This window comes from Trachypithecus francoisi, unplaced genomic scaffold (genome assembly GCF_009764315.1).
Source record: "Trachypithecus francoisi isolate TF-2019V2 unplaced genomic scaffold, Tfra_2.0 Lachesis_group12, whole genome shotgun sequence".
NCBI lineage: Eukaryota > Metazoa > Chordata > Mammalia > Primates > Cercopithecidae > Trachypithecus > Trachypithecus francoisi.
The window spans coordinates 68716988-68744130 of NW_022681457.1; the positions used below are offsets into that span (position 1 = coordinate 68716988).

The following is a 27143-nucleotide window of genomic DNA, read 5'->3' on the forward strand; positions in this document are numbered from 1 at the left end:
TTAAATTTAAAGAAGTTCAATTGAGCAATGAATGATTTGTGAATCGGGCAGCCCCCAGAATCACAGAAGATTTAGACTCCAGCGCTGCCTCGTGATCAGAACAAATTCATAGACGGAAAAAGAGAAGTGATGTACAGAAATTGGAAGTTTGGTACAGAAACAGCTGGATTGGCTGCAGTTGGCATTTGCCTTATTTGAAAACAGTTCGAACACTTAACAATCTATGAGTGGTTGAAGTATGGCCGCTGGGATTGGTGAACCCTCAGCTATTGTTACAGGCACATACTCCTAAATTAGGTTTTCAATCTTGTCTGCCTATTAAGCTAGGTGACAGTTCATCCACAAGGACTCAGATATAGAAGTACGGAGTGTCCTTCTCAGGCCATGTTTAGTTTGCTTTAACAGCTTCATAATCTGCCTCTCTGCCCTCACTGAACATCTGTGAACTTCCCAATGCCCTTGACTGCTCAAATTAGCCAGTGTGGACTCTGCACTAAGAGCCCTGACCTATGCAGCCAGAAATGGGCTCTTCATTCATGAAACAGCAATGCAGGTTACGCACAGTGGCTCACTCCTGCAGTCCCAGCACTTTGGGAGACTGAGGCAGGAAGATCACTTGAGCCCAGGAGTTTGAGAGCAGCCTGGGCAACATACTGAGACCTCACCTCTACAAAAAATATAAATAAAAAATTTTTTAAAATTAGCCAGGCATGGTGGCACCCACCTGTCATCCCAAGTACTCAGGATGCTGAAGTGTGGAGGCTCGTTTGAGCCCAGGAGATAAGGCTGCAGTGAGCTATGATCATGCCTCTACACTCCAGCCTTGGCAACAGAACAAGACCCTGTCTCAGAAAAAGAAAGAAAGGAACAGCAATGAGGCCAGCGTGGTGGAGCTGTGAGGGGGCGGGTCCAGACCTCCAAGAGCTTTGTAAGGGAAGGCAGGGGGTTGGATATTTTTTTCTAAGCAGAATGGGAGCCACAAGAGGGTTTTGAATAGAGCGGGGATGTAATCTCTGACTGTAGGTGGGAAAGAGGGTGTGGGAGTGGGGGGTGACCAGGAGGAAGCTGTTGTGATCATCCAGGCAGGAGGTGACAGTAGACAGGTAGACAAGATGTATGGGGAGGGTGAGAAGTGGGTGAATTTGGAAACGCTTTGAAAGTACAGCCAGCGGGACTTACTGATGAATTGAAAATGAAGTGGTATTGTGTATGCGTGTGTGCACATGTGCCTGCAGGCGTGAGAGAGAGAGAAGGATGGCCTGATGGTTACAATGAAGCCTCAATTTCATCAATGGAAAAGGAGAACAATACTCACTGCCGAGATTTGTTGTGGGGAATCTATATAATTGTGGGTATAAAGCACTTAGCACATTTCATGAAATATAGTCACTGTCAACATTATTCATTATGACATGTGTTCTAAGGTGAGCAGGTCTGTGCAAACCTACCCCCAAAGGCCAAGGGAGAAAGAGGCTGACAAATCCAGTTTTTTTTTTTCTTCTTCATCTTTTTTGAGACAGAATCTCCTGTCACCTAGGCTGGAGTGCAGTGGCGCGATCTCCGCTCACTCCGCCTCCCGGGTTCAAGCAATTCTCTTGCCTCAGCCTCCTGAGTAGCTGGGATTACAGGCGCCCACCACGACGACCTGCTAATTTTTGTATTTTTAGTAGAGATGGGGTTTTACCATGTTGGCCAGTCTGGTCTCAAACTCCTGACCTCAGGTGATCCGCCCGCCTTGGCCTCCCTAAGTGCCAGGATTAGAGGCATCAGCTACCGCACCCGGCTGACAAATCCAATTTCTTAGAAGGAAACGTTTAAGAGGAATTCACAAAACGAAGCCCTGTCTCAGGCGGCCCTAGGAAGAGAGTGGAAACCCCACACTGTTACCCCACAAATGTAGGGCTCATACAATATAGGAAATTTGCCTTAAGGCAGGACTTATGGTAAGTATGTGTTTATGATAACATAAAGGTTATCTTGACCTAAGGGCAGGATTTTTGGTAAGTACATGAAAGTAGAAATCTTAGAGGCATTCCCAGAACTGGAGTTAATCAGAAGTCAACATGGGCCTGAATCTCAGCACTTTGAGAGACCGAGAACGGAGGATTGCTTGACCCCACAAGTACAAGACCAGTCTGGGCAACATAGTGAGACCCTGTCTCTACAAAAAAATTTAAAAATTAGCTGGGTGTGGTGGTGCGTGCCTGTAGTCCCAGTTACTCAGGAGGCTAAGGTGGGAGGATTGCTGGACCCTGGGAGGTCAAAATGCAGTGAGCCACGATCGTGCCACTGCACTCCAACCTGGGCGACAGAGCAAGACCCTGTTGCAAAACAAAATAAAATTAAAAAAAGAAAATAAGTTAAGATGACAGATTAGCAACCAAGATGGAGTTATTTTAGTCTCCTTTGGGTGTGTTTGTCGTTGTTGTTGTTGTTGTTGTTGTTGTTTAAGATGGAGTCTTGCTCTGTTGCCCAGGCTGGAGTGCAGTGGCACGATCTCAGCTCACTGCAACTTCCACCTCCTGGGTTCAAGCAATCTGCTGCCTCGGCTTCCTGAGTAGCTGGGATTACAGGCACACGCCACCATGCCCGGCTAATTTTTGTATCTTTGGTAGAGACAGGCTTTCACCACGTTGGGCAGGCTGGTCTCGAACTCCTGGGCTCAAATGATCCACCTGTCTCAGCCATTCAAAGTGCTAGGATTGCAGGTGTGAGCCACCGCACCCAGCCCACTGGGTGTGTTTGAGACAAGTCAACCAAACCCATCATCTTTCTTCTGGCAGCCCCTGCAAAACTGTACATGTGTCCCCTAAGATTCCAAGAAAGACCTCTGCCATGCCCCAGTTGCTTCAAAAACATCTGTCCCCAACTCGTTAGTGCTTTCACCACTGCCGGGAAATTGGGGTGACTCGGGGCGATGTCCTTTCCTTTCACCACTCTATGGGTTCTGAGGGTTTTCCAGTCAGGGATCTCTTTCTAGAAGAATTCCAAGCTCTCTGCTCTCTAGCCTCCTTTCTGTTTCTTTTTCGAGTTCAGTCTGTCATCTGTCATCTCCTGACCACAGCCTATCTGAGCTTCCCCAGCCCTGCCCTGGCGGCACATTCCAATTTCAGGAGGTGTGTTTGCTTTTCTTTCATCAGCTGGGACTGGCCAATCCAGTGGTTCATGACCCTTGCTTGCTTCATAATCACCTGGGGAACTCAAAAGATGTCTGGCCTGGAATCCCAGAGATGTGATTGGTCTTAGTCATTACATTCTATCAGTGATTCCTAAACTTTAAAGCACATCGGAATCAGCTAGGGTCTTGCTAAACTGCAGAACCAACCGCATTGGCGTGACCTTGGCAGAGTGTTAGAAATGCTGAATCTCAGGCCCTAGCCCAGACCCACTAAATCAGAAATGTGCAGGTTAGGCTGGCACAGTGGCTCGCACTCGTAATCCCAGCACTTTGGGAGGTGGGGGCAGGGAGATTGCTTGAGCCCAGGAGTTTGAGACCAACCTAAGCAACATGGTAAAGCCCCATCTCAATAAACAAACAAACAAGCAAACAAACCGTGTGTGGTGGTGTGCACCTGTGATCCTAGTTACTCAGGAGGCTGAGGCAGGAGGATCACCTGAGTCCAGGGAGGTCTAGTCTGTAGCAAGCAGTGATTGTGCCACTGCACTCCACCCTGGGTTACATAGTGAAACCCTGTCTCAAAAAAAAAGAAAAAAGAAAAGAAATGTGCACTTTAACAATATTTCCAGGTAATTCTACACATGTGAAAGTTGAAGAAGCACTGGGTTCAAACCCTGACTGCTGTGCAGCTGGGGGTAGACCAGGTGGAGTGGGCCTGCCGGCTTGCCCTGCAAAACCTCAGATCCCACAGCCAGATCCCAACCCCACTGTAACCTCCATTTCCTACACAGCCTTCTCTGCACGCCCCTCTCACATCTGCCTATGGAGCATCATCATCATAACAAATAATATTATAATAACAAAATGGCAAAAGTTTATTTGGTGCATCTCCTATGCAAGGAATTAAATGAATTAAGTTAATCCATTTAATCCTTACTACCACCTTATGATGTAGGTCTTACAGTTAGTCCCACTTTACAGATGAGGATCCAGAGCATCAAGAAGATGTATCCGGCCAGGCGCGGCGGCTCACACCTGTAATCCCAGCACTTTGGGAGGCCAAGGCGGGCAGATCACAAGATCAGGAATTCAAGACCAGTCTGGCCAATATTGTGAAACCCTGTCTCTACTAAAAACACAAAAATTAGCCAGGCATGGTGGCGTGCACCTGTAGTCCCAGCTACTCAGGAGACTGAGGCAGAGGAATTGCTTAAACCCGGGAAGCGGAGGTTGCAGTGAGCCTAGATGGTGTTACTGCACTCCAGTCTGGGCAACAGAGTGAGGCTCCATCTCAAAAAAAAAAAAAAAAAGAAAAAGAAAAAGAAAAAGAAGAAGAAGATGCATCCCGCCGGGCTCAGTGGCTCACAGGCAACATAGCCAGACCCCTGTCTCTACAAAAATAATAGTAATAATACTAGCCAGGCACACCTGTAGTCCCAACTACCTGAGAGGCTGAGGCAGGAGAATCACTTGAGCCCAGGAAGTGGAGGCTGCAGTGAGCTGTCATCACACCACTGCACTCCAGCCTGGGCAATAGAGCAAGACCCTGTCTCAAAAAAATAAATAAAATATTACAGACTTACAAGCTCACCCAGCTTTTCCTAATAGTAACATCTTGCATAACTATAGTAATTCTCAAAACTAGGAAACTGACATTGTCACAATACTATTCACTCGACTACAGAGTTTACTGGGATTTCACCAGTTTTTGCATGCACTCATTTCTTTCTGCATGTCTTTGTGTATAATTCAGTGACAGTTTATCACAGGTATAAGTACCACAATCAAAATACAGAACTGCTTCCTTACTACAAAGAAATGCACAAGTCACACCTTTACAGTCATATCCTCCCTCTCCTTCTCTTACCCTTGACAACCACTAATCTGTTCTCCGGCTTTGTAATTTTGTCATTTCAAGGATGTTACATAAAAGGAATCATATAGCATGTCACTTTTTTTTTTTTTTTTTTGAGACCGAGTCTTGCTCTGTCGCCTAGGCTGGAGTGCAGTGGTGCAATCTTGGCTCACTGCAACCTCTGCCTCTTTGGTTCAAGTGATTCTCCTCCCTCAGCCTCTCAAGTAGCTGGAATTACCGGCATGCGCCACCACACCTGGCTAATTTTTTTGTATTTTTAGTAGAGACGGGGTTTCACCATGTTGGCCAGGCTGATCTTGAACTACTGACCTCATGATCTGCCTGCCTTAGCCTCCCAAAGTGTTGGGATTACAAGCGTGAGCCACCACACCCAACCAGCATGTCACTTTTTGAGACTGACTTTTTTCCCTACTCAGCAAAACATGGTTAAAATCCATCAAGGTTGTGTGTATCAATAGTTGAATCCTATTAATTGCTGAAAGTAATTGTGGTTTCTGCATTGTTGAAATATATCATTTGATATTGGAATGCATTCTTAAATAAATGTGGTTATGGTATGCATCATTTTAATGTCCATTTCTTGCTTTATGTTTTTTTGTTTTTGCTATTGACTTATTGCTTGCTGTTTATTTTGTATTTACTTTAGACTATGGAAATGATATTAGGCAAAAAGCAAATTCGAGCAATTTTCTTATTTGAGTTCAAAATGGGTTGTAAAGCAGCGGAGACAAATCACAATATCAAGAACACATTTGGCTCAGGAACTGCTAATGAACGTACAGTGCAGTGGTGGTTCAAGAAGTTTTGGAAAGGAGAAGTTTTGCCTTGAAGATGAGGAGCGTAGTGGCCAGCCATAGGAAATTGACAACAACTGAGAACAATAATCGAAGCTGATCCTCTTACAACTACACAAGAAGTTGCTGAAGAACTCAACGTCGACCGTTCTATGGTTTTTTGGCATTTGAAGCAAATCGGAAAGGTGAAAAAGCTCCATAATGGCCGGGCGCAGTGGCTTACACCTGTAATCCCAGCACTTTGGGAGGCCGAGGCGGGTGGATCACCTGAGGTCAAGAGTCCCAGACCAGCCTGGCCAACATGGCGAAACCCCGTCTGTACTAAAAATACAAAAATTAGCTGAGCATTGTGGTGGGCGCCTGTAATCCCAGCTACTCGGGAGGCTGAGGCAGGAGAATCGCTTGAACCTGGGAGGTGTAGGTTGAAGAACCTATGCCTTGAACCTGGGAGGCCTAGGCAGGAGAATCATTTGAACCTGGGAGACCAGCCTGGCCAACATGGTGAAATCCTGCCTCTACTAAAAATACAAAAATTAGCTGGCTGTGGTGGCATGTGCCTATAATCCCAGAGGCACAAGAGAATCACTTGAACCTGGGAGGTTGTAGTGAGCCGAGATGGCATCACTGCACTCCAGCCTGGGTGACAGAGTGAAACTCCATCTCAAAAAAAAAAAAAAAAAATCATGCTTTTGGTATCAAGTCTAGGAACTCTTTGCCTAACCCTAAGTTATAAAGATTTTCTTCTATGTTATGTTTTTAAAGTTTACAGTCTTACATTTTACATTAAGATCTACGATGTATTCTGAGTTTATTTTATTTTATTTTATTTTATTTTATTTTATTTTATTTTTGAGACAGAATATCACTCTGTTGCCCAGGCTGGAATGAAGTGGCACAATTTTGGCTCACTGCAACATCTGCCTCCCAGGTTCAAGTGATTCTCATGCTTCAGCCTCCCAAGTAACTGGGACTATAGACCTCTGCCACTGTGCTAAATAAGAGTGGTGAGACGTCACACCCATTAGGATGGCTACAACCAAAACAGAAAATAACAAATGCTGACAAGGACATGGAGAAATTGGAACCCTTGTACACTGTTGGTGAGATGTAAAATGATGAAGCCATTATGGAAAACAGTGTGGCAGTTCCCCAAAAAATTAAAAACAGGATTACTATATGATCCAGCAATTCCACTTCTGTGTATATACCCAAAAGAATTGAAAGCAGGGATTCAAAGAGCTAATTGTACACCCATGTTCATCGCAGCATTATTTGCTATAACTAAAAGGTGAAAACAATCCAAGTGTCTATTGACTGATAAATGAATAAGACAAAAGTGATATATACATGCAACAGAACATTATTCAGCCTTAAAAAAAAAAGAAAGAATTCTGACCCATGCTACAATATGAGTGAACCTTAAGGTCATTGTGCTAAGTGAAATAAGCCAGTCATAAAAGGACAAATATATGATTCTGCCTATATGAGTCATGTAGAGTAGTGAAATTCTAGAGAGAAACAGTAATACAGCAGTTACCAGGGGCTTGGAGGAGAGGGGAATGGGAGTTACTGTTTAATAAGTGAAGACTTCCAGTTTTGCAAGATGAAAAGAGTTCTGGAGATAGATGGTACTGATGGTAGCACAGCAATGCGAATGTACTTAATGCCACTGAATTGTATACTTAAAAATGGTTATGATAGGTCGGGCACAGTGGCTCATGCCTGTAAATCCCAGCACTTTGGGAGGCCAAGGTGGGCAAATCACCTGAGGTCAGGAGTTTGAGGCCAGCCTGACCAATGTAGTAAAACCCAGTCTCTACTAAAATTACAAAAAACTAATAAGGCGTGGTGACACGTGCCTGTAATCCCAGCTACTTAGGAGGCTGAGACAGGAGAATCGCTTGAACCCGGGAGGCAGAGGTTGCAGTGAGCTGAGATCATGCCATTGCACTCCAACCTGGGCAACAAGAGGAAAACTCTGTCTCAAAAAAAAAAAAAAAAAAAAAATGGTTACGATAGTAAATTTTATATTATGTGTATTTCATCCCAATGAAAATAATGAAATAATGAGGGGTGAGAATAAGTATCCTTACCATGCTTGTGATTATGGAAAACTGCCATACTGTTTTCCATAATGGCTTCATCGTTTTACATCTCACCAACAGTGTACAAGGGTCCCAATTTCTCCATGTCCTTGTCAGCATTTGTTATTTTCTGTTTTTGTTGTAGCCATCCTAATGGGTGTGATGTCTCATCACTCTTATCTAGCATAGTGTCAGAAGTCCTAGGCAGTGCAATAAGGCAAAAATAAAAGAAAATACACAGAGATTGGAAGGGAATAAATAAAACTCTCCTTATTTGTAGATGGCATGATTATATATAAAGCTCCAGGGAACTACAAAAACTCCTAGAACTAATAAGTGAGTTGATCAAAGCCATAGGATACAACATGAATGCACAAAATCAATTACATTTATTTATACCAGCAATAAATATTTGGAAACTAAAATTTTAGGAGGAAAAGCAACAAGTATTTCACCATTTTGAGGCTAGCTGAAAGTTTTTCATAAATTTTGCTATCAGGCTGAGAAAGTTTCCTTCAATTTCTAGTTTTCTGAAAGTTTTTTTTATCAGGAGTGGATGTTAGATTTTGTCAAATGCTTTTTATGCATGATTTTTCTTTTCTAGCCTGTTAATTTGATGAATCCCATTGAGAAATTTCAAAATATTTGGCTAACCTTGCATTCCTGGAATAAATCCCACTTAGTCACGATGTATAATTTTTCTTTAATGTGAAACATCTTTATTTACTTTGGACAACCATTCCTCCAGTGAGACTGACTTTTCCACCTTTAAATGCAGTAAAATATGTAATAAGGTGGTGCAAAAGTAATTGCGGTTTTGCCATTACTTTTAATGACAAAATCCACAATTACTTTTGCATCAACCTAATATAACATAAAAGTTGCCATTTTAACCATGTTTAAATGTACACTTTAGTGGTATTAATTACATTCACAATGGTGTGCAGCCATCACCACTATGTGTTTTCAAAATGTTTTCAACATCCCAAACAGAAAACCTGTATGTGTAAAGCAATAATATCCCTTCCTCACCCAGCCCTACGTAATTTCTAATTTCCTTTCTGCCTCTATGAATTTCCCTATTCTCGATATTTCCTATAAGTAGAATCATAAAATGTTTGTCTTTTTTGTGTCTGGCTTACTTCACTTAGCCACAATGGTTTCAAGGACCATCCATATAGTAGCATGTATCAGAATTTCATTCTTTTTTACACGAATAATATTTCATTGTATGTACATACCACATTTTGTTTTTTCACTTATCTGTTCATGAACACGTGGGTTGTTTCTATCTTTGTGAATAATAGTGTTGTGGATATAAGTCTACAAGTGTTTGCATGAGTCCTTGTTCAGTTCTTTTTTTTTTTTTGAGGTGGAGTCTCGCTCTGTTACCCAGGCTAGAGTGCAGTGACACAATCCTGACTCACTGCAGCCTCTGCCTCCTGGGTTCCAGCCATTCTCCTGCCTCAGCCTCCCCAGTAGCTGGGATTACAGGCATGAGCCACCACACCCAGCTAATTTTTGTATTTTTAGTAGAGATGGGATTTCTCCATGTTGGCCAGCTGGTCTTGAACTTTTGACCTCAAATGATCTGCCCACCTTGGCCTCCTGAAGTCCTTGTTCAATTCTTATGGTAACATACTTATTTTTACGTATTTTTTATTGCTGTATAAGATCTGCTTTTTTCTGCATGTACATTCATTAAAAATATTGGTCGAAGCTGGGCACAGTGGCTCACGCCTGTAACCCTAGCACTTTAGGAGGCCAAGGCGGAAGGATCGCTTGAGCCCAGGTGTTCAAGACTAGCCTGGGCAACATGGCGAAATTTTGTCTCTACAAAAAATCCAAAAATTATCTAGGCATGGTGGTGGGCACCTGTAGTCCCAGCTACTCAGGATGCTGAGGTGGGAGGATCACCTGAGGCCAGGAGGTTGAGGCTGCAGAGACCTGTGATCATGCCACTGCACCCAGCCTGGGTAACAGAGTGAAACTTTGTCTCAGAAAAAAAAAAAAGAAAAGAAAAGAAAATACTGGTCTATAGCTTCCTTTTTTCCTTATTTGTTTTCATTCTGTCTTTGTCTGGTTTTGGAATCAGGATAATGCTGACTTTATAAAATGAAATGAAAAGTATTGCTTCCTCTTCTGTTTTTTGGAATCGATACTAAAGAATTGGTATCAAGTCTTCTTTAAATGTTTGCTAGATTTCTATAATGAAACCATCTGGACACAAAGATTTCATTCTTGGGAGCCTTTTAATTAGAGATCAAGTTTTTTAAATAGTTATAAGACTACTCATAATATCTATTTCATCTTAGGTGAGCTTTGGTAGTTTGTGGTTTTTGAGCAATTTGTCCATATTGTCTTAAGTTGAGTTTATATGCATAGACTCATTCACAGTATTTCCTTATTATTCTTTTAATGTCCATGAGGTCTGTAGTAATAGTAGTCATTTGTGTCTTCTCTCTTGTCTTCTTCCATCTTGCTAAAAGTTTATCAATTTTATTCATCTTTTCAAAGAACCAGCTTTTGATTTTGTCTTTATTGTTTTCTGTTTTCTGTGTAATTGATTTCTTCACCTCTTTATGACTTCTTTCCCTCTGCTTGATTTGAGTTTATTTAGCTTTTTCTAGTTTCTTGAGGTGAATGCTTAGTTTAGTAATTTGAGACTTTTCCTTCTTTTTTTTTTTTTTTTTTTTTTTTTGAGACAGAATCTCGCTCTGTCATCCAGGCTAGTGTGGAGTGGCACCATCTTGGCTCACTGCAACCTCTGTCTCCCAGGTTCAAACAATTTTCGTGCCTCAGTCTCCTGGGTAGCTGGGGTTACAAGTGTGCACCACCACACCCGGCTAATTTTTGTATTTTTAGTAGAGACAAGGTTTCACCATGTTGGCCAGGCTGGTCTTAAAATCCTGGCCTCAAGTGGTTCACCCACCTCAGCTCCCTAAAAGTGCTGGGATTACAGGCGTGAGCCACCACATCCATCCAGCCCTTTCTTCATTTTTAATATAAGCATTTAGTGCTATGAACTTCTCTCTAAGACTGCTTTAGTTATATCCCACAAGTTTTGGGGGTTTTTTCTTCCTGTTTTTTTGTTTTGTTTTGTTTTGTTTTGAGACAGTGTCTCATTCCGTCACCCAGGCCAGAGTGCAGTGGTGCTGTCACTGCTCACTGCAGCCTTGACTTCCTGGGCTCAAGTGATTCTCCCTCCTCAGCCTCCCAAGTAGTTGGGACTACAGGTGCACACCACCACACCCATCTAATTTTCAAATTTTTTTGCAGAGACAGTGTCTCCCTGTGTTGCCCAGGCTGGTCTTGAATTCCTGGGCTCAAGTGGTCCTCCTACCTCAGCCTCCCAAATTGTGGAGATTACAGACATGAGCCACTATGTCCAACCACGAGTTTTTATATGTTGTATTTTTGTCCTCATTCATTTTGGCTTTTTTTTGAGACTAAGTCTGGCTCTGTCGCCTAGGCTGGTGTGCAGTGGTATAATCTTGACTCACTGTAACCTCCACCTCCCAGGTTCAAGCAATTCTCCCTGCCTCAGCCTCCCAAGTAGCTGGGATTACAGACTCCTGCCACCACACCCAGCTAATTTTTTGTGCTTTTAGTAGAGATAGGGTTTTGCCATGTTGGCCAGGGTGGTCTGGAACCCCGACCTCAGGTGATCAGCCCTCCCCAGGCGTCCCAAAGTGCTGGGATTACAGGCATGAGCCACCCTGCCCAGCCTAATTTTTGTATTTTTGAAAGAGATGGGGTTTCGCCATGTTGGTCAGGCTGGTCTTGAACTCCTGACCTCAAGTAAGCCACCCACCTCAACCTCCCAAGTGCTGGGATTACAGACGTGACCCACCATGCCTGGCTTCCATCATTGCTTTTAACCTACCTATGTCATTTTATTTGAAATGAGTTTCCTGTAGACAGTATACAGTTTTTAAAAATATATTCTGCCAATCTCTGTATATAAACCATTTGCATTCAATTACAGATACATTAGAACTTAAGTCTCTCATCTTATTTTTCTTCTGTTCCTTTTGTTTTTTATTCTTCTGTTTCCTTTTCCTTGCCCTCCTGTGGATTACTAAGCAATTTTTAGTGTTTCATTTACCTTTACCTGTAGTTTTTTTTTTTTTTAGTATATCTCTTTACATAGTTTTTTAGTGGTTGCTCTGGAATTACAATATATATATAACATCACCATGCAATAGTATTAATATTTTATCACTTCAAATAAAATGAAGGAAACATTACAATTTAGGTCCCTTTATCCTCCCTGATTTATAAAAATATAGCTATCTTTATTTTGTGAGAGGGAATAGAGTCTCGCTGCATCACTCCAGTTGTAGTGCAGTCATGGCTCACCGCAGCCTCACCTCCCTAGCTCAGGTGATCCTCCCACCTCAGCCTCCCAAGTAGCTGGCACCATGGAACCACAGGCACATGCCACCATACCTAGCTAATTTTTGTAGTTTTGGTAGAGATGGGGTTTCGCCATGTTGCCCAGACTGGTCTCAAATTCCTGAGCTCAAGCAATATACCCACCTTGGCCTCCCCAAGTGCTGGAATTACAGGCGTGAGCCACCATGCCCATCCCCACCTTCTTTCTGTTCTTCTGGAACTTCAGTGATGTGAGTGTTAAAACCTAATGTGCTAAAGGTCCCTGGAGCTCTTTTCTTTTCTCTTTTTTTAGAGACAGGGTCTCACATTGTCCCCCAGGCTGGAGTGCAGTGGCATAATCTCGGCTCGCTGCAACCTCCACCTCCCTGGAGCTCTTTTCATTTTAAAAAATCTACTTTCTATCTTTGGTTCATACTTCAATCTATTTACTACTTACTCTCTGTTGTTCAGAATGAGTAATTTCTATCGACCTATCTTCAAGTTTACTGATTCTTTCTTCTGTCATCTCCATTCTGCTATTTGGCCCTTTCAGTGAGTTTTACTTCAGTTCTTGTATTTTTCAGTCCTTATATTTTTCTCTTCTAAAATTTCCACCCAATTATTTATATCTACTATTTATTTGATGAAACTTTCCAGTAAAAATTTTTGTGTCAGCGGGTACAGTGGCTTATGCCTGTAATCCCAGCACTCTGAGAGGCCGAGGCGGGCAGATCACAAGGTCAGGAGATTGAGACCATCCTGGTTAACACAGTGAAACTCCGTCTCTACTAAAAATATAAAAAATTAGCGGGGCATGATGGCGGGCGCCTGTAGTACCAGGTACTCGGGAGGCTGAGGCAGGGGAATGACATGAACCCGGGAGGCGGAGCTTGCAGTGAGCTGAGATCGCGCCACTGTACTCCAGCCTGGGCACCAGAGCAAGACTCCGTCTCAAAAACAAAAAAAAAGATTGTGTCAAAAGTATTCATGATTGTTTGTTGAAGCATTTTTATGACAATTACTTTAAAATAATTGTCAGAGAGCCAGGCATGGTGGCTCACACCTGTAATCCCAGTTACTCAGAAAGCCAAAAAGGGAAGATTAGTTGAGGCCAGGAGTTTGAGGTCAGCCTCAGCAACAGAGTGAGATTTCACCCATATCTTAAAAAGCCAATAAATTAATTTTTAAAATATATATTGTCCAATAATTTCAATATTTGTATCACTTTAGTGTTGGCATCTATTGATTGGCTTTTCCCATTCCGCTTGAGATTTTCCTGGTTCTTGAGATGATGAGTATAACAAGTTATTTTCTCTTGTATCCTGGACATTTGAGACATTGTATTATGAAATGTTGGTTTCTTTTTTAATCTTGTCATTGCTGAGGCAATAATCAGAGCTCTGTTCACACATTTCTGGTGCTAATCACAGTGACCAAATCATAAGTTTTGGGTAATTTGTTACATAGTAATTATAACGAGACACACACACACACACACAAAGCCCATTTGTACATAAAAGAAGAAATTGTCTACCTGTGCAGGTATAAGTCCTTTGCTCCTTAGGCCCTAGGACAGAAGTAGAGTAAAAATGGCTGTGTAGGGTCCTTGGTGGGGTGTGAATTAGAAGTGATAGAGCCCCCACCATAGTTTAGGTGACCTGGAAGCTGGGCTGTATATCTGTTTTAGGGCATTTGTTTTGCTATAAAGGAATACCTGAGGCTTATAATGAAAAGAAGTTTATTTGACTCACAGTTCTGTAGGTTGTACAAGATGCATGGCACGGGCATCTGCTCCTGGTGAGGGCATGAGGCTGCTTCCACTCAGGATGGAAGTCAAAGGGGAGCTGCATACGTGGAGACCGGGTGGCAAGATAGGAAGCAAGAGAGATGAGAGGTGCCAGGCTCTTTTGAACAAGCAACTCTTGAGAAATCTAATAAAGTGAGGACTCACATATTACCTCAAGGATGGCACCAAACCATTCACAAGGGATCTGCCCCCATGACCCAGACACCTCCGACTAAGCTCCACCTCCCAACACTGCCATACTGGGGATTAAACTTTTTTTTTTTGAGACGGAGTCTTGCTCTGCCGCCCAGGCTGGAGTGCAGTGGCCGGATCTCAGCTCACTGCAAGCTCCGCCTCCCGGGTTTACGCCATTCTGCCTCAGCCTCCCGAGTAGCTGGGACTACAGGCGCCCGCCACCTCACCCGGCTAGTTTTTTGTATTTTTTAGTAGAGACAGGGTTTCACCGTGTTAGCCAGGATGGTCTCGATCTCCTGACCTCGTGATCTGCCCGTCTCGGCCTCCCAAAGTGCTGGGATTACAGGCTTGAGCCACCGTGCCTGGCCTAAACTTTTTTTTTTTTTTTTTTTTTTGAGACGGAGTCTTGCTCTGTCGCCCAGGCTGGAGTGCAGTGGCCGCATCTCAGCTCACTGCAAGCTCCGCCTCCCGGGTTCACGCCATTCTCCTGCTTCAGCCTCCCGAGTAGCTGGGACTACAGGCGCCCGCCACCACGCCCGACTAGTTTTTTGTATTTTTTTAGTAGAGACGGGGTTTCACCGTGTTAGCCAGGATGGTCTGGATCTCCTGACCTCATGATTCGCCCGTCTCGGCCTCCCAAAGTGCTGGGATTACAGGCTTGAGCCACCGCGCCCGACCTAAACTTTTTTTTTTTAAACAGAGTCTCACTCTGTCACCCAGGCTGGATTGCAGTGGCATGATCCCAGCTCATTGCAGCTTGCACCTCCCGGGTTCAAGTAATTGTCTGCCTCAGCTTCCCAAGTAGCTTGGACTACAGGAATGTGCCACCACGCCTGGCTAATTTTTTTGTATTTTTAGTAGAGACAGGATTTCACCATGTTGACCAGGCTGGTCTTGAACTCCTGATCTCAAGTGATCTGCCCGCCTTGGTCTCCCAAAGTGCTGGGATTACAGGCGTGAGTCACTGCACCCGGCCAGGATTAAACTTCAACATGAGATGTGGAGGGGACAAACATCCAAAGTTAGTAACATCCAAGATGGTGAAGTCACATGGTTGGCAGTTGATGCCAAGTGAAAGTGGAAGCATAGTATTCTCAGAGCCCTCTAGCATGGTCCCCAGCCTTCCCAGAGTGATAGTCTCAAAAGAACCAAGCGAAAGATTCTTACCCTTTTCTAACTTCACCTTGGAAGTCACGCAGCACCTGTGGTTACACATGAGCCACTAGGGCCAGCCCAGACTCAAGGGGAGGGGTCAAACTCCTTAATGGGGAAAGGGCCAAAGACTTTGAAAACATTTTTTTTTTTGGTTTGGGTTTTTTTTTTTTGTTGCTCTGTCACCCAGGCTGAGTGCATGATCTCGGTTCACTGCAACCTCCACCTCCCAGCTTCAAGCGATTCCCATGTCTCAGCCTCCCAAGTAGCCTCACCACGCCTGGTTAATTTTTTGTATTTTTAGTAGAGACAGGGTTTCACCCTGTTGGCCAGGCTGGTCTCGAACTCCTGACCTCAGGTGATCCAACCGCCTCAGCCTCCCAAAGTGCTGGGATTACAGGTGTGAGCCACCATGCCCAGCCCCCCCCGCCTTTTTTTTTTAATTTGTAGAGATGAGGTCTTGCTGTGTTGCCCAGGCTGGGCTCAAACTCCTGGGCTCAAGCAATCCTCCCTTCTCGGCCTCTCAGAGTGCTGGGATTATAGGCATGAACAGTTGTGCCAGTCCAAAGACATGTTTTAACAGTTGGCCGGCTGGCCACAAATTATTTATATTCCTTCCACATGCAAAATAGACTCATGTTTTTCCTCAGCCTCAAAAGTCTCATCTACTATGGCAGGCTCAGATGCAAGCCCCAGGATCTCATCATCTAAATCAGATCCAAGTGTTGGGGAGGCTACAGTATTGCCAGGATATAGGACCCTCGAGTACATCTGGAGAGAGGGATGCAGGTACAGCTATTTGGGATAGCCAAGGATGAATATGTAGAGCTGTGCTGCTCATCATGATAGCCACTAGCCACACATAGTAATTCAATTTAAATAAAATGACATAAAATGAAAATTCAGTTCCTGCATTGCACTTGCCAAATATTAAATACTCAACAGCCACATTGGACAGTAAAGATGCAGAATATTTCTGTCATTGCAGAAAGTTCTAATGAACAGTACTGATTAGACCATACAAGCACAGGTATGCCCTGTGACCCAGCAATCCTCAGTTTGGGTTCTCCCAAAAGCATACCCTGAGGCCAAAGGTGCGGGTGGCTTATTTGGGAGCTGTTTCCCAGAAGCACAAGCGAGTGGGGAAACTGAGCCAGGAAGAGCAAAAAGCCAATAAATGGTGCAGAGTCGGGAGTAGAGGGAGGCACCTAGAGCGCTTCCCTGACTCAGAGTGAGCACCTCCTTAATGTTTGTTTGTTTGTTTGTTTAGACAGAGTCTCGCTCTGTCACCCCGGCTGGAGTGCAGTGGCACGATCTCGGCTCACTGCAGCCTCCCAGGCTCAAGTGATTCCTGTGCCTCAGCCTCCTGAGTAGCTGGGATTACAGGCACACGTCACCATGCCTAGCTAAGTTTTGTATTTTTAGTAGAGACAGGGTTTCTCTATGTTGGCCAGGTTGGTCTCGAACTCCTGGGCTCAGGTGATCTGTCCACCTCGGCCTCCCAAAGTGCTGGGATTACAGGTGCGAGCCACTACGCCTGGCCTCCTGCTTAAATTTTGACTCTGGTCCCCTAATTTGACCCACCCTACTTCCAACCCCCAAAAAGGCTACTCCTATGAGCAGCTAGAGGTCATTTGTTCTGGGAACCCTCAGAAGATCAAGGAATCATGTAGAAGTCACCTGAGAATGGACCCTCCGAGGAAAAGGGAAGCCGCAGTATTTATTCCATTGTTTTCAGCCCTCACCCTTTGAGGATTGCTACTGGGGGACTCAATCCTGCTACTTCCAGTCCGTTCTGCATGCAGACAGTAGAAAGGCCTCGGTCTCCAGCAGAGCAGCAGAAAGATCCAAGCACGTGAAGCAGGAAACTGTCAGCCTGTGTGGAAACTGACCACTGTGTCCACAAGCCGAGGGGATACAGTAGAGGACATCAGCTGGTGTGCTACTGTATGTTCCAGAAAGCCTCCCACCCAGAGGACAGGTGTGAGCCTATGGTAATGGGAAGCTAGAGGCAATCTAAGTGTCCATCACTGGGAGAATAGATAAGTGAAAGTGCTGTGGTTGTGTACACCATGAAATACAGTGCACAGGAAACTTGATGTACACAGTTTGTGAAGAGATCTCAGAACCAGTGTTAGGGTTAAAGAAAGAAAGAAAGAAGTAGACGATTTATAGCACAATTCCACTTACGTAAATTGGAAACACATACTCACACAAAATCACAAATTATAAAGATACATCTTTGCAGCTATTTATCAAGTGCATTGTAGTAGGTGTCTGTGGGGGTGCGGTGGGAATGGGAATTGGCACTGGAGGAGTAAAAGCCTTGGAGGGTCTTTCGTGGGCCAATTGTGATCTTGTGTTAAGATCTGAAGAGTATGATTAATAACTTTCTGCACCAAAGGGCTAAGAAAAAAAAAATAAAGGAGTGGAAAATAGGAAACGTCTGCACATCAGAGCAGTTTCTTACCCGCTACACAATTATTATTACTGCAGGGATGATGATAGCAAGACAACCAGACTCACCGCCCACCTTCTCTGCAGGCAGCCTGTCCAGTCCCCAGGAAATGCACTTGCCCCCAGCGAATAAGGAGTTCCCTACCCCTTCCATGCATCCCAGAGGGACAGAAAGTAGAAGTGGGCCTGCTACCCCCAGCGGTTCTCATCTTCTCCCTGGACTGCATATGGAATAGGGAGCAAGTGCATAGGACTCTGATCATACTCCTTCTCTGCCTCTAACCCTCTGTGGGACCTTAGGCAAGTCACTTTGCCTTCCTGTGCCTTAGTTGTCTCACCAGTAAAATGGGCATGATTATTGTATTAGGGTTCTCCAGAGAGACAGAACAAATAGGATGGCTGGATAAATAGATGATAGACAGACAGATAGATAGATAGATAGATAGATAGATAGATATAGACTAGATAGAGGATAGAGATAGATAGATAGATACACACACACATACATACATACATACATACATAGAGAGAGAGAGATAAATAGATAGATAGAGACTAGATAGATGAGAGAGAGAAAGAGAGAGGAGGGGATTTATTAGGGGAATTGGCTCAGACAATTAGGAAGGCTAATAAGTTCCATGAAAGGCCATCTGCAAGCTGGAGAACCAGGGAAGCTTGTAGTTCAGCTCAGTTCAAGAACAAAAGCCTCAGGACTTGGGGGGCAGCTAGTGTAAGTCCCAGCAATTTTTTTCTGAGATGGACTCTCGCTCTGTTGCCCAGGCTGGAATGCAATGGCATGATCTCAGCTCTTTGCAGCCTCCGCTTCCAGGGTTCAAGCAATTCTCCTGCCTCAGCCTCCCGAGTAGCTGGGACTACAGGCCTGTGCCACCACACCTGGCTAATTTTTGTATTTTTAGTAGAGATGGGGCTTCACCATGTTGGCCAGGCTGGTCTCGAACTCCTGACCTCAAGTGATCCACCTGCCTCAGCCTCCCAAACTGCTGGGATTACAGGCATGAGCCACCATGCCCGGCTGCACATCCCAGCATTCAAAGGCCAAAGAGCCTGGAATTCTGATGTTTAAGGGCAGATGCAGGGTGTCCCAGCTCGTAAGAGCGAGTAAATTTACCTTTCCTCTGCCTTTTTGTTCTATTCAGGCCCTCGGCCAATTGGATGGTGCCCACCACATTGGGTAACAATGGGTCTTCCTTACTCAGTCCATTGATTCAAATGCTAATCTCTTCTGGAAACACCCCAGAGTCATACCCAGAATTAACGCATCACCAGCTATCTGGTAAACTTAACCAGTCAAGGTGACACCTAAAATTAATCATCACAATTATAAAAATAACTACTTAGAGAAACATTAGGAGCATGAACTGAGTTAGTTAATAGGACATTCTTTTTTTTTTTTTTTTTTTGAGACGGAGTCTCACTCTGTCGCCCAGGCTGGAGTGCAGTGGCCAGATCTCAGCTCACTGCAAGCTCCGCCTCCCAGGTTTACGCCATTCTCCTGCCTCAGCCTCCCGAATAGCTGGCACTACAGGTGCCTGCCACCTCGCCCAGCTAGTTTTTTTTTGTATTTTTTAGTAGAGACGGTGTTTCACTGTGTTAGCCAGGATGGTCTCGATCTCCTGACCTCTCCCAAAGTGCTGGGATTACAGGCTTAAGCCACCACGCCCGGCTGTTAATAGGACATTCTTAAATCAATGGCAGAAGCTCCTTCTTGGCTGGGAGTGGTGGCTTATGCCTGTAATCCTAGCACTTTGGGAGGCTGAAGCAGAAGGATGGCTTAAGGCCAGGAGTTCAAGACTGGCCTGGGCAACATAGTGAGATCCCTATCTCTACAAATATAAATAAATAATAAAATAAGGTGGTGGCTCACACCTATAATCCCAGCACTTTGGCAGGCCGAGGTGGGTGGATCACCTGAGGTCAGAAGTTCGAGGCCAGCCTGACCAACATGGTAAAACCCAGTCTCTACTAAAAATACAAAAATTAGCCAGGCGTGATGGTGCGCACCTATAGTCCCAGCTACTTAGGAGGCTGAGGCAGGAGAATCGCTTGAACCCAGGAGGCAGAAGTTGCAGTGAGCCAAGATTGCACCATTGCACTCCAGCCTGGGCAACAAGAGCAAAACTCCATCTCAAAAAATAGTAATAAAATAAAAAACCAATTTCTTTTTTTTGAAACAGGATCTCACTCTATCACCCAGGCTGGAGTGCAGTGGCATGATCTTGGCTCACTGCAACCTCTGCCTCCTGGATTCAAGCGATTCTCATGCCTCGGCCTCCTGAGTAGCTGAGACCACAGGTGCCTGCCACCACTCCTGGCTAATTTAGAATAAAAAAGAAGCTTTCTCCCTGCCACGCAGGTAGCCTTATCCCTAATCTCCACCTCCGGTCAGGGACTCCTCGAGGCCATTTGACTGAAAGCTGCCCACAGAGTTCTAAGGATTTCAGTTTCTCTTTCCTTCTTGATGCAGCTCCCAGCTCACTTGGCCCCGCCCACACCTGTTCCCTCACCAGGCTCCCAAACTGGCCCCACCCACTCATGCCTCTGAAGTCAAAGTGGAAATTCTCATTTCCAATTACCTTTTCACTTTACACACATCATCGTGGATTGCTCATTTTGCCCGGCTACCCGGCTACAAAGCAGAGCCATGCTGCTGGGGAAGCAGTTGCGATTTAGCCATGGCTGCAGCTTGGATCGTGGTGCTGGTGCCTTTGGTGCTAGGCTTGGCCGTGTCAGGCCCTGTCCCCACTTCCAAGCCCACCACAACTGGGAAGGGCTGCAACATTGACAGGTTCAAATCTCTGTCACCGCAGGAGTTGGCAAGCTTCAAGAAGGCCAGGGACGCCTTGGTGAGTTCCTGTTGCTAGGGGCTAACCTCCACTTCTACGGGTGTCCCAGTTACTGCCCTGCTACTGTGGGCTAGCCGCTAGCCTTCCAACTATGGCGAACCTCTATCCTTTCTGCACTGGGTTAAACCTATGCTGTCAGGCCAACTTCATCCTTGCTACTAGGAGCTAGCTTCCAGCCATCCTGCTGTGGGCTAACCCCTGCGCTTGCTCTCTAGGAAGAATCACTCAAGTTGAAAAACTGGAGTTGCAGCTCTCCTGTCTTCCCCAGGAATTGGGACCTAAGGCTTCTCCAGGTGAGTTGGAAGTCAGGCCCCCTTCACCCTTCCCTTGACCCTCTGCCTTCTCTCCTTAAGTGGCCCCTTAGCCTTCTTTGTCTCCCTTGTCCTTCACTGTCTTGGACCTCTCCTCACCTGTCCTGTGCCCTTGCCACTTCTCAACAGCTGTCTTGACTCTGTCCTTCCCCTGGGTCCCTTCTATCATCTCCCGTCGGCCCCACTCCCCTAGCTCACTCACCTGTCCCTGTCACTTCCACTCTCACTCTTCATTTCTCTCCCAAATGTCCCCAGTCTGTCCCCCACCTGTGCCTTTCATCCTGCTCCACTTCCCCCTGTCTGTTCCCAACACTGACTCCCTCTCCCTCTCACCTGCCCCGTCACCTGTCCCTCATCATCTTTCACTGACATTCATCCAGCTCATGTTCCCCCTTCATCCACCCTTCTTTTTGTGTGTGTGTGTTTTTGAGACAGAGTCTTGCTCTGTCACCCAGGCTGGAGTGCAGTGGCATGATCTTGGCTCACTGCAACCTCCGCCTTCTGGGTTCAAGCGATTCTCCTGCCTCAGCCTCCTGAGTAGCTGTGATTACAGGCATGTGCCATGATGCCCAGCTAATTTTTGCATTTTTAGTAGAGACAGGGTTTCACCATGTTGGCCAGGCTGGTCTCAAACTCCTGACCTCAGGTGATCCACTTGCCTCGCCCTCCCAAAGTGTTGGGATTACAGGCGTGAGCCACCACACCTGGCCCCACCCTTCTTCTCTGTGCATGCAACTGTTCCTCTCTCACTGCGCCCCAACCTGCTTTCTCCTCACCCGTCCCCACCCCGTCCCAGGGAACCTCTGTGACCCCCGTAAGTCCCTTTTCATTTGTCTCCATTTCACTTATCCCCTCACCTGCCTCCCTGACCATCCTGCCTCCCCTGTATCCTTCCTCAAGTCTTCCCCCTCCTGCCTCCTTCTCCCCAGACCCCTCACCTGTCCCCACCACATGCACTGTGTCACCGTCCTTCCCCAGGACTGCCTACCTGTCCCCACTAACTGGGTCTTCTTGCCTGTTCTCCCTCACGTGCTCTTTTTCACCTCTCCTCAGGTGAGGGAGCGCCCCGTGGCCTTGGAGGCTGAGCTGGCCCTGTCGCTGAAAGTCCTGGAGGCCGCCGCTGACACTGACTCGGCCCTGGGGGTCGTCCTAGACCAGCCCCTTCACACCCTGCACCACATCCTTTCCCAGCTCCGGGACTGTGTGAGTCACTGGGGCCCGGGCACCCAGGTCTGTGAGTTCTGAGCAGCATCCTTCCCCTGTGGTGGCCCAGGATCTGCCTCACACACCACCCTCCTCTGCCCACAGATCCAGGCTCAACCCACAGCAAGGCCCAGTCCCCGGGGCCGCCTCCAACACTGGCTACACCGGCTCCAGGAGGCCCCCAAAAAGGTGAGTGACCCAGGAAGAGAAGGACCAGGGTCTGAGGAGCCAATAGGAGCCCAGACCCTGGACAGCCCCTGACCCATCCCCTCCTCCCCCACAGGAGTCCCCTGGCTGCCTCGAGGCATCTGTCACCTTCAACCTCTTCCGCCTACTCATACGAGACCTGATATGTGTCGCCAACGGGGACCTGTGTCTGAGAACGTCAACCCACCCCGAATCCACCTGACACACTGCACCTTATTTATGCACTGAGCCCTACTCCTTCCTTAAATTATTTCCTCTCACCCTTTATTTATGAAGCTGCAGCCCTGACTGAGACATAGGACTGAGTTTATTGTTTTACTTTTATACATTATGCACAAATAAACAACAAGGAATTGGAACCTTCTGTGATAGGTGAATCCTTGAGTGTGTGTGCGATTGTGGGTCTGTGACTGGGTGTGGATACCTGTGTGATGCAGGCAAAATTTGTGACTGGTTGTGTATATTTGTGTGTGCCTGACTTTTGTGACTGTGCGTGTATTTGTGTGTAAATGAGTGTCTGCCCAAACTTGAATCTAACCAAAGATGCATAACTGTGCATGTTCATGCCCACATGTGTGCAAATATGTGTGTGTACTGCCAGGCATGGTGGCTCACACCTGTAATCCCAGCACTTTGGGAGGCTGAGGCAGGCAGATCACTTGAGGTCAGGAGTTTGAGACCAACTTAGCCAACATGGTGAAACCCTGTTTCTACTAAAAATACATAAATTAGCTGGGAGTTGTGGCATGCCCCTGTAATCCCAGCTACTCGGGAGGCTGAGGCAGGAGAAATGCTTGAACCTGGGAGGTGGAGGCTGTGGTGAGCCGAGATCACACCACTGCACTCCAGCCTGACTGACAAGAGCGAAACTCCGTCTCAAAAACAAAAAAGGCCAGGTGCGGTGGCTCAGGCCTGTAATCCCAGCGCTTTGGGAGCCCAAGGCGGGAGGATCACTTGAGGTCAGGAGTTTGAGACCAGCCTGACCAACATGGAGAAACCTCATCTCTACTAAAAATACAAAAATTAGCAGGCGTGGTGGTGCATACCTGTAATCCCAGCTACTTGGGAAGCTGAGGCAGGAGAATCACTTAAACCTGGGAGGTGGAGGTTTGCGGTGAGCCAAGATCACACCATTGCCCTCCAGCCCGGGCAACAAGAGTGAAACTCTGTCTCAAGAAAGAAAAAAAAAGAAGGGAAGGAAGGGAAGGGAAGGGAGGGAAGGGAAGGGAAAGGAGGGGAGGGGAGGGGAGGGGAGGGGAGGGGAGGGGAGGGAAGGAAAAGAAAAGCTCTCAGGGTGCTACATCCTGGAACCTAACAGCAATGCTGTGGGAAGCCCAGACATACAGAAGCCACATATAGGTACTCCATATGACAATCCCAGCACAGCTTTTGATTCACCCCAGCTCAGGAACCAGATATGCGAGTGAAGAAGCATTTAGATGACTCTAGGTCCCAGCTGGAGCAGAGACAAGCCATCATCACTGGGCCCTGATTAAGTTCCTGACCCACAGAAACTGTGAGCATAATAATATTTGTTTTATGCCACTAAGTTTGGTTTGTTATAAGGCAATAAATCATTGGAACAGTGAGACAGCCACCAGCCCATCACAATTCACTGTGAGGTGTGTCACGAGAAATTTATTACCAAAATAACCCATCAGAGTTTTTTTGGGGGGGGTTGGGGAGAGGGAGACAGCGTCTGGCTCCGTCACCCAGGCTGAAGTGCAGTGGTATGATCTATCTCAGATCACTGCAACCTCCACCTCCCAGTTTCAAACCGTCCTCCCACCTCAACTTCCTGAGCAGCTGGGACTACAGATGTGTGCCTCCACCCCCACCTAATTTTTGTATTTTTCATAGAAACAGGGTGTCGCTATGTTGCCCAGACTGGTGTCGAGCTCCTGGACTCAAGCAGTCCTCCTGCCTCAGCCTACCAAAGTGCTGGGACTACAGGCGTGAGCCACCGCGCCAGCCCCAGCAAAGTTTCTGAATGGTTGACTTTTTGTTACATTACAGGGGTTTCAGAATAAAATTCCATTCTTATCATCCTATAACTCTCACTTCTTTGTATTGTTTGTTTGTTTGAGACGGAGTCTGGCTGTGTCGCCCAGGCTGGAGTGCAGTGACAAGATCTCAGCTCACTGCAACCTTTGTCTCCTGGGTTCAAGAGATTCTCCTGCCTCAGCCTCCTGAGTAGCAGGGACTACAGGCACGTGCCACCACTCCCAGCTAATTTTTGTATTTTTAGTAGATGCGGGGTTTCACCATGTTGACCAGACTGGTCTCGAACTCCTGGCCTCAAGTGATCCTCCCGCCTCGGCCTCCCAAAGTGCTGGAATTACAGGCATGAGCCACCGCGCCCGGCCTCCTTTGCATTCTTGAGGGTTTTCTTGATTAGGAGTCAGAGGACAGAAGTACAGCCATACACAGAAATCACATACAACCAACAGGCAAAAGTTGAAGCATTCCCCTTGATAACCAAAAGCAAGTTAAATGTGGCCAGGTGTGGTGGCTCACGCCTGTAATCCCTGCACTTTAGGAGGCCTAGGTGGGAGGACTGCTTGAGCACAGCAGTTAGAGACCAGCCTGAGCAACATAGCGACCACATCTTTACCAAAAAAAACTCAAAAATTAGGTAGGCGTGGTGGCACGTGCCTGTAATCCCAGTCCCAGGAAGATGGCTCAAGTCCAGGAGGTTGAGGCTGTAGTGAGCCATGATTGTGCCACCGTACTCCAGCCCGGGTGACAAAGTAAGACTGTCTCAAAAAAGAAAGAAAGAGAGAGAGAGGAGGGAAGGGAAGGGAAGGGAAGGGGAGGGGAGGGGAGGGGAAAAGGGGAGGGGAGGGGAAAAGGGGAGGGGAGGGGAGGGGAAAAGGGGAGGGGAGGGGAAAAGGGGAGGGGAGGGGAGGGGAGGGGAAAAGGGGAGGGGAGGGGAAAAGGGGAGGGGAGGGGAAAAGGGGAGGGGAGGGGAGGGGAGGGGAAAAGGGGAGGGGAGGGGAAAAGGGGAGGGGAGGGGAAAAGGGGAGGGGAGGGGAGGGGAGGGGAAAAGGGGAGGGGAGGGGAAAAGGGGAGGGGAGGGGAAAAGGGGAGGGGAGGGGAGGGAAGGGAAGCTGAGGGAGAAAGAAAGAGGAGTTGAATGTAAAAAAGTTATTTGTAAATTTTTTTAAAATTTACACCAACCTCACAACCATTCCCACTACATTATAAAGTCTGTGACTAGCAGAACCTCAGTTTGGGTAGGGGGCAGCATGGTGCCCTGCACAGGACACGAATTTCTGTCTCTTTTGCCTGATACCTGCTTTCCCAGGCTCCCTGGCAGCTCAGAGTGACCATGAAATTAAGGGCTTCTTAAATAAATTAATTTATGCTGGGCACAGTGGCTAAATCCTGTAATCCCAGCACTTTGGGAGGCTGAGGCAGGCGGATCACTTGAGGTTAGGAGTTTCAGACCAGCCTGCCCAACACTGCGAAACTCCATCTCTACTAAAAATACAAAAATTAGCTGGGCATAGTGGAGCATGCCTGTAATCCCAGCTACTCGGTATGCTGAGGGGCAGGAGAATCGCTTGAACTCAGGAGGCGGAGGTTGCAGTGAGCCGAGATGGTGCCACTGCACTCCAGCCTGGGTAGGTAATTTATGTAAAAAATGTAACACAGTTTGGCAAAGGGTGAGCCCCATACATGTGTTTGTTGCTGTTAACTCTCATTATTTTAACGTATTTTTCTTCCTTGATACAAACAGAACTCTTTCCCACTTGTTCCCTTCTTCCGGCTTAGTTCATTGGTATAAGGATGTGAGACCCAGAGCTATGGCAACCATTTTGTGACCACAAGGCAACAAGTTTAGGGTGTGAAGCTATCATTCTGAGGAAGGTAGACCAAAAGAGTAGAAAATGGGGTCCTTGCTGATATTAATAAGCCATTGCACCAAACCTCAGCATCCCCTAACTCCACACTTACTTAGATGACATAACTGAATGTCTTTATTGCTTAGGTCATGTTAATTGGATTTTTCTGTTTCTTGCAGCCAAATGTATCCCCACAAATTCATCTCTGCATGGCCAGCACTGAACCCAGAGAAGGTGATCAATTAATATTTCATAAAAATTTTAGTCATATAGGACATGTCTGAGCCCAGGCATATGAGTCTCTTCAATTATGAATGTTGCAGTGGAAGAAAACAAGGTTGCAGATCTCTGCTTGGAGATGCCAAGGCTTTACGGAAGAGATTTTGAACTGGATATATTTTAGTTTTGCCTGACCAGCATCCATTACTTCTGGTAACAGCTCTTCAGTTTTCCTTTGGAAATGACCTCCTTTCCCACTCCCTCATTTCGCTGGACACATGACTCCAATTTGATCAATTAGAGCAAGCACTCCATCTCCAGAGCACAGTAACAAGCTTTTCCTTGTCCTCTCTCACGGTGGTCTTTGCTTAAGTGGTTCCCTCTACTTAGGACAGTTCCTACCACTCTCCGAAGACCAAGTCTTCACCTGGTTCATTTCCACAATATCACCACCTCCTCCAAAAATCCTTCTGCATAGTACACCAGGGTTTCTATTGCTATATATATATATTTTTTTTTTTTTTTTTTTTTGAGACAGAATCTCGCTCTGTCGCCCAGGCTGAAGTGCAGTGGCATGATCTTGGCTCACTGTAACCTCTGCCTCCCGGGTTCAAGTGATTCTCCTGCCTCATCCTCCTGAGTAGCTGGGATT

The 27143-nt window shown here is 46.2% G+C and overlaps 1 protein-coding gene across 1 annotated transcript; it reads left to right on the plus strand.

The window, feature by feature from the left end:
• The first annotated feature begins 20440 nt into the window (after positions 1 to 20440).
• Positions 20441 to 22783, plus strand: IFNL1 (interferon lambda 1). Its single transcript, XM_033226160.1, has 5 exons — positions 20441 to 20703; positions 20919 to 20996; positions 22068 to 22217; positions 22323 to 22406; positions 22501 to 22783. The coding sequence occupies exons 1-5, from the start codon at positions 20533 to 20535 to the stop codon at positions 22624 to 22626; spliced, it is 609 nt and encodes a 202-aa protein (XP_033082051.1). The 5' UTR covers positions 20441 to 20532; the 3' UTR covers positions 22627 to 22783.
• The last annotated feature ends 4360 nt before the right edge of the window (positions 22784 to 27143 follow it).

Excerpts from the sequence above, each read along its gene's own strand:
- IFNL1 (XM_033226160.1), top strand. The coding sequence starts at position 20,533 with ATGGCTGCAGCTTGGATCGTGGTGCTGGTGCCTTTGGTGCTAGGCTTG. Across the intron at positions 20,997-22,067 it reads GGGACCTAAGGCTTCTCCAG|GTGAGGGAGCGCCCCGTGGC; the intron begins GTGAGTTGGAAG and ends ACCTCTCCTCAG. Across the intron at positions 22,218-22,322 it reads TTTCCCAGCTCCGGGACTGT|ATCCAGGCTCAACCCACAGC; the intron begins GTGAGTCACTGG and ends CTCTGCCCACAG.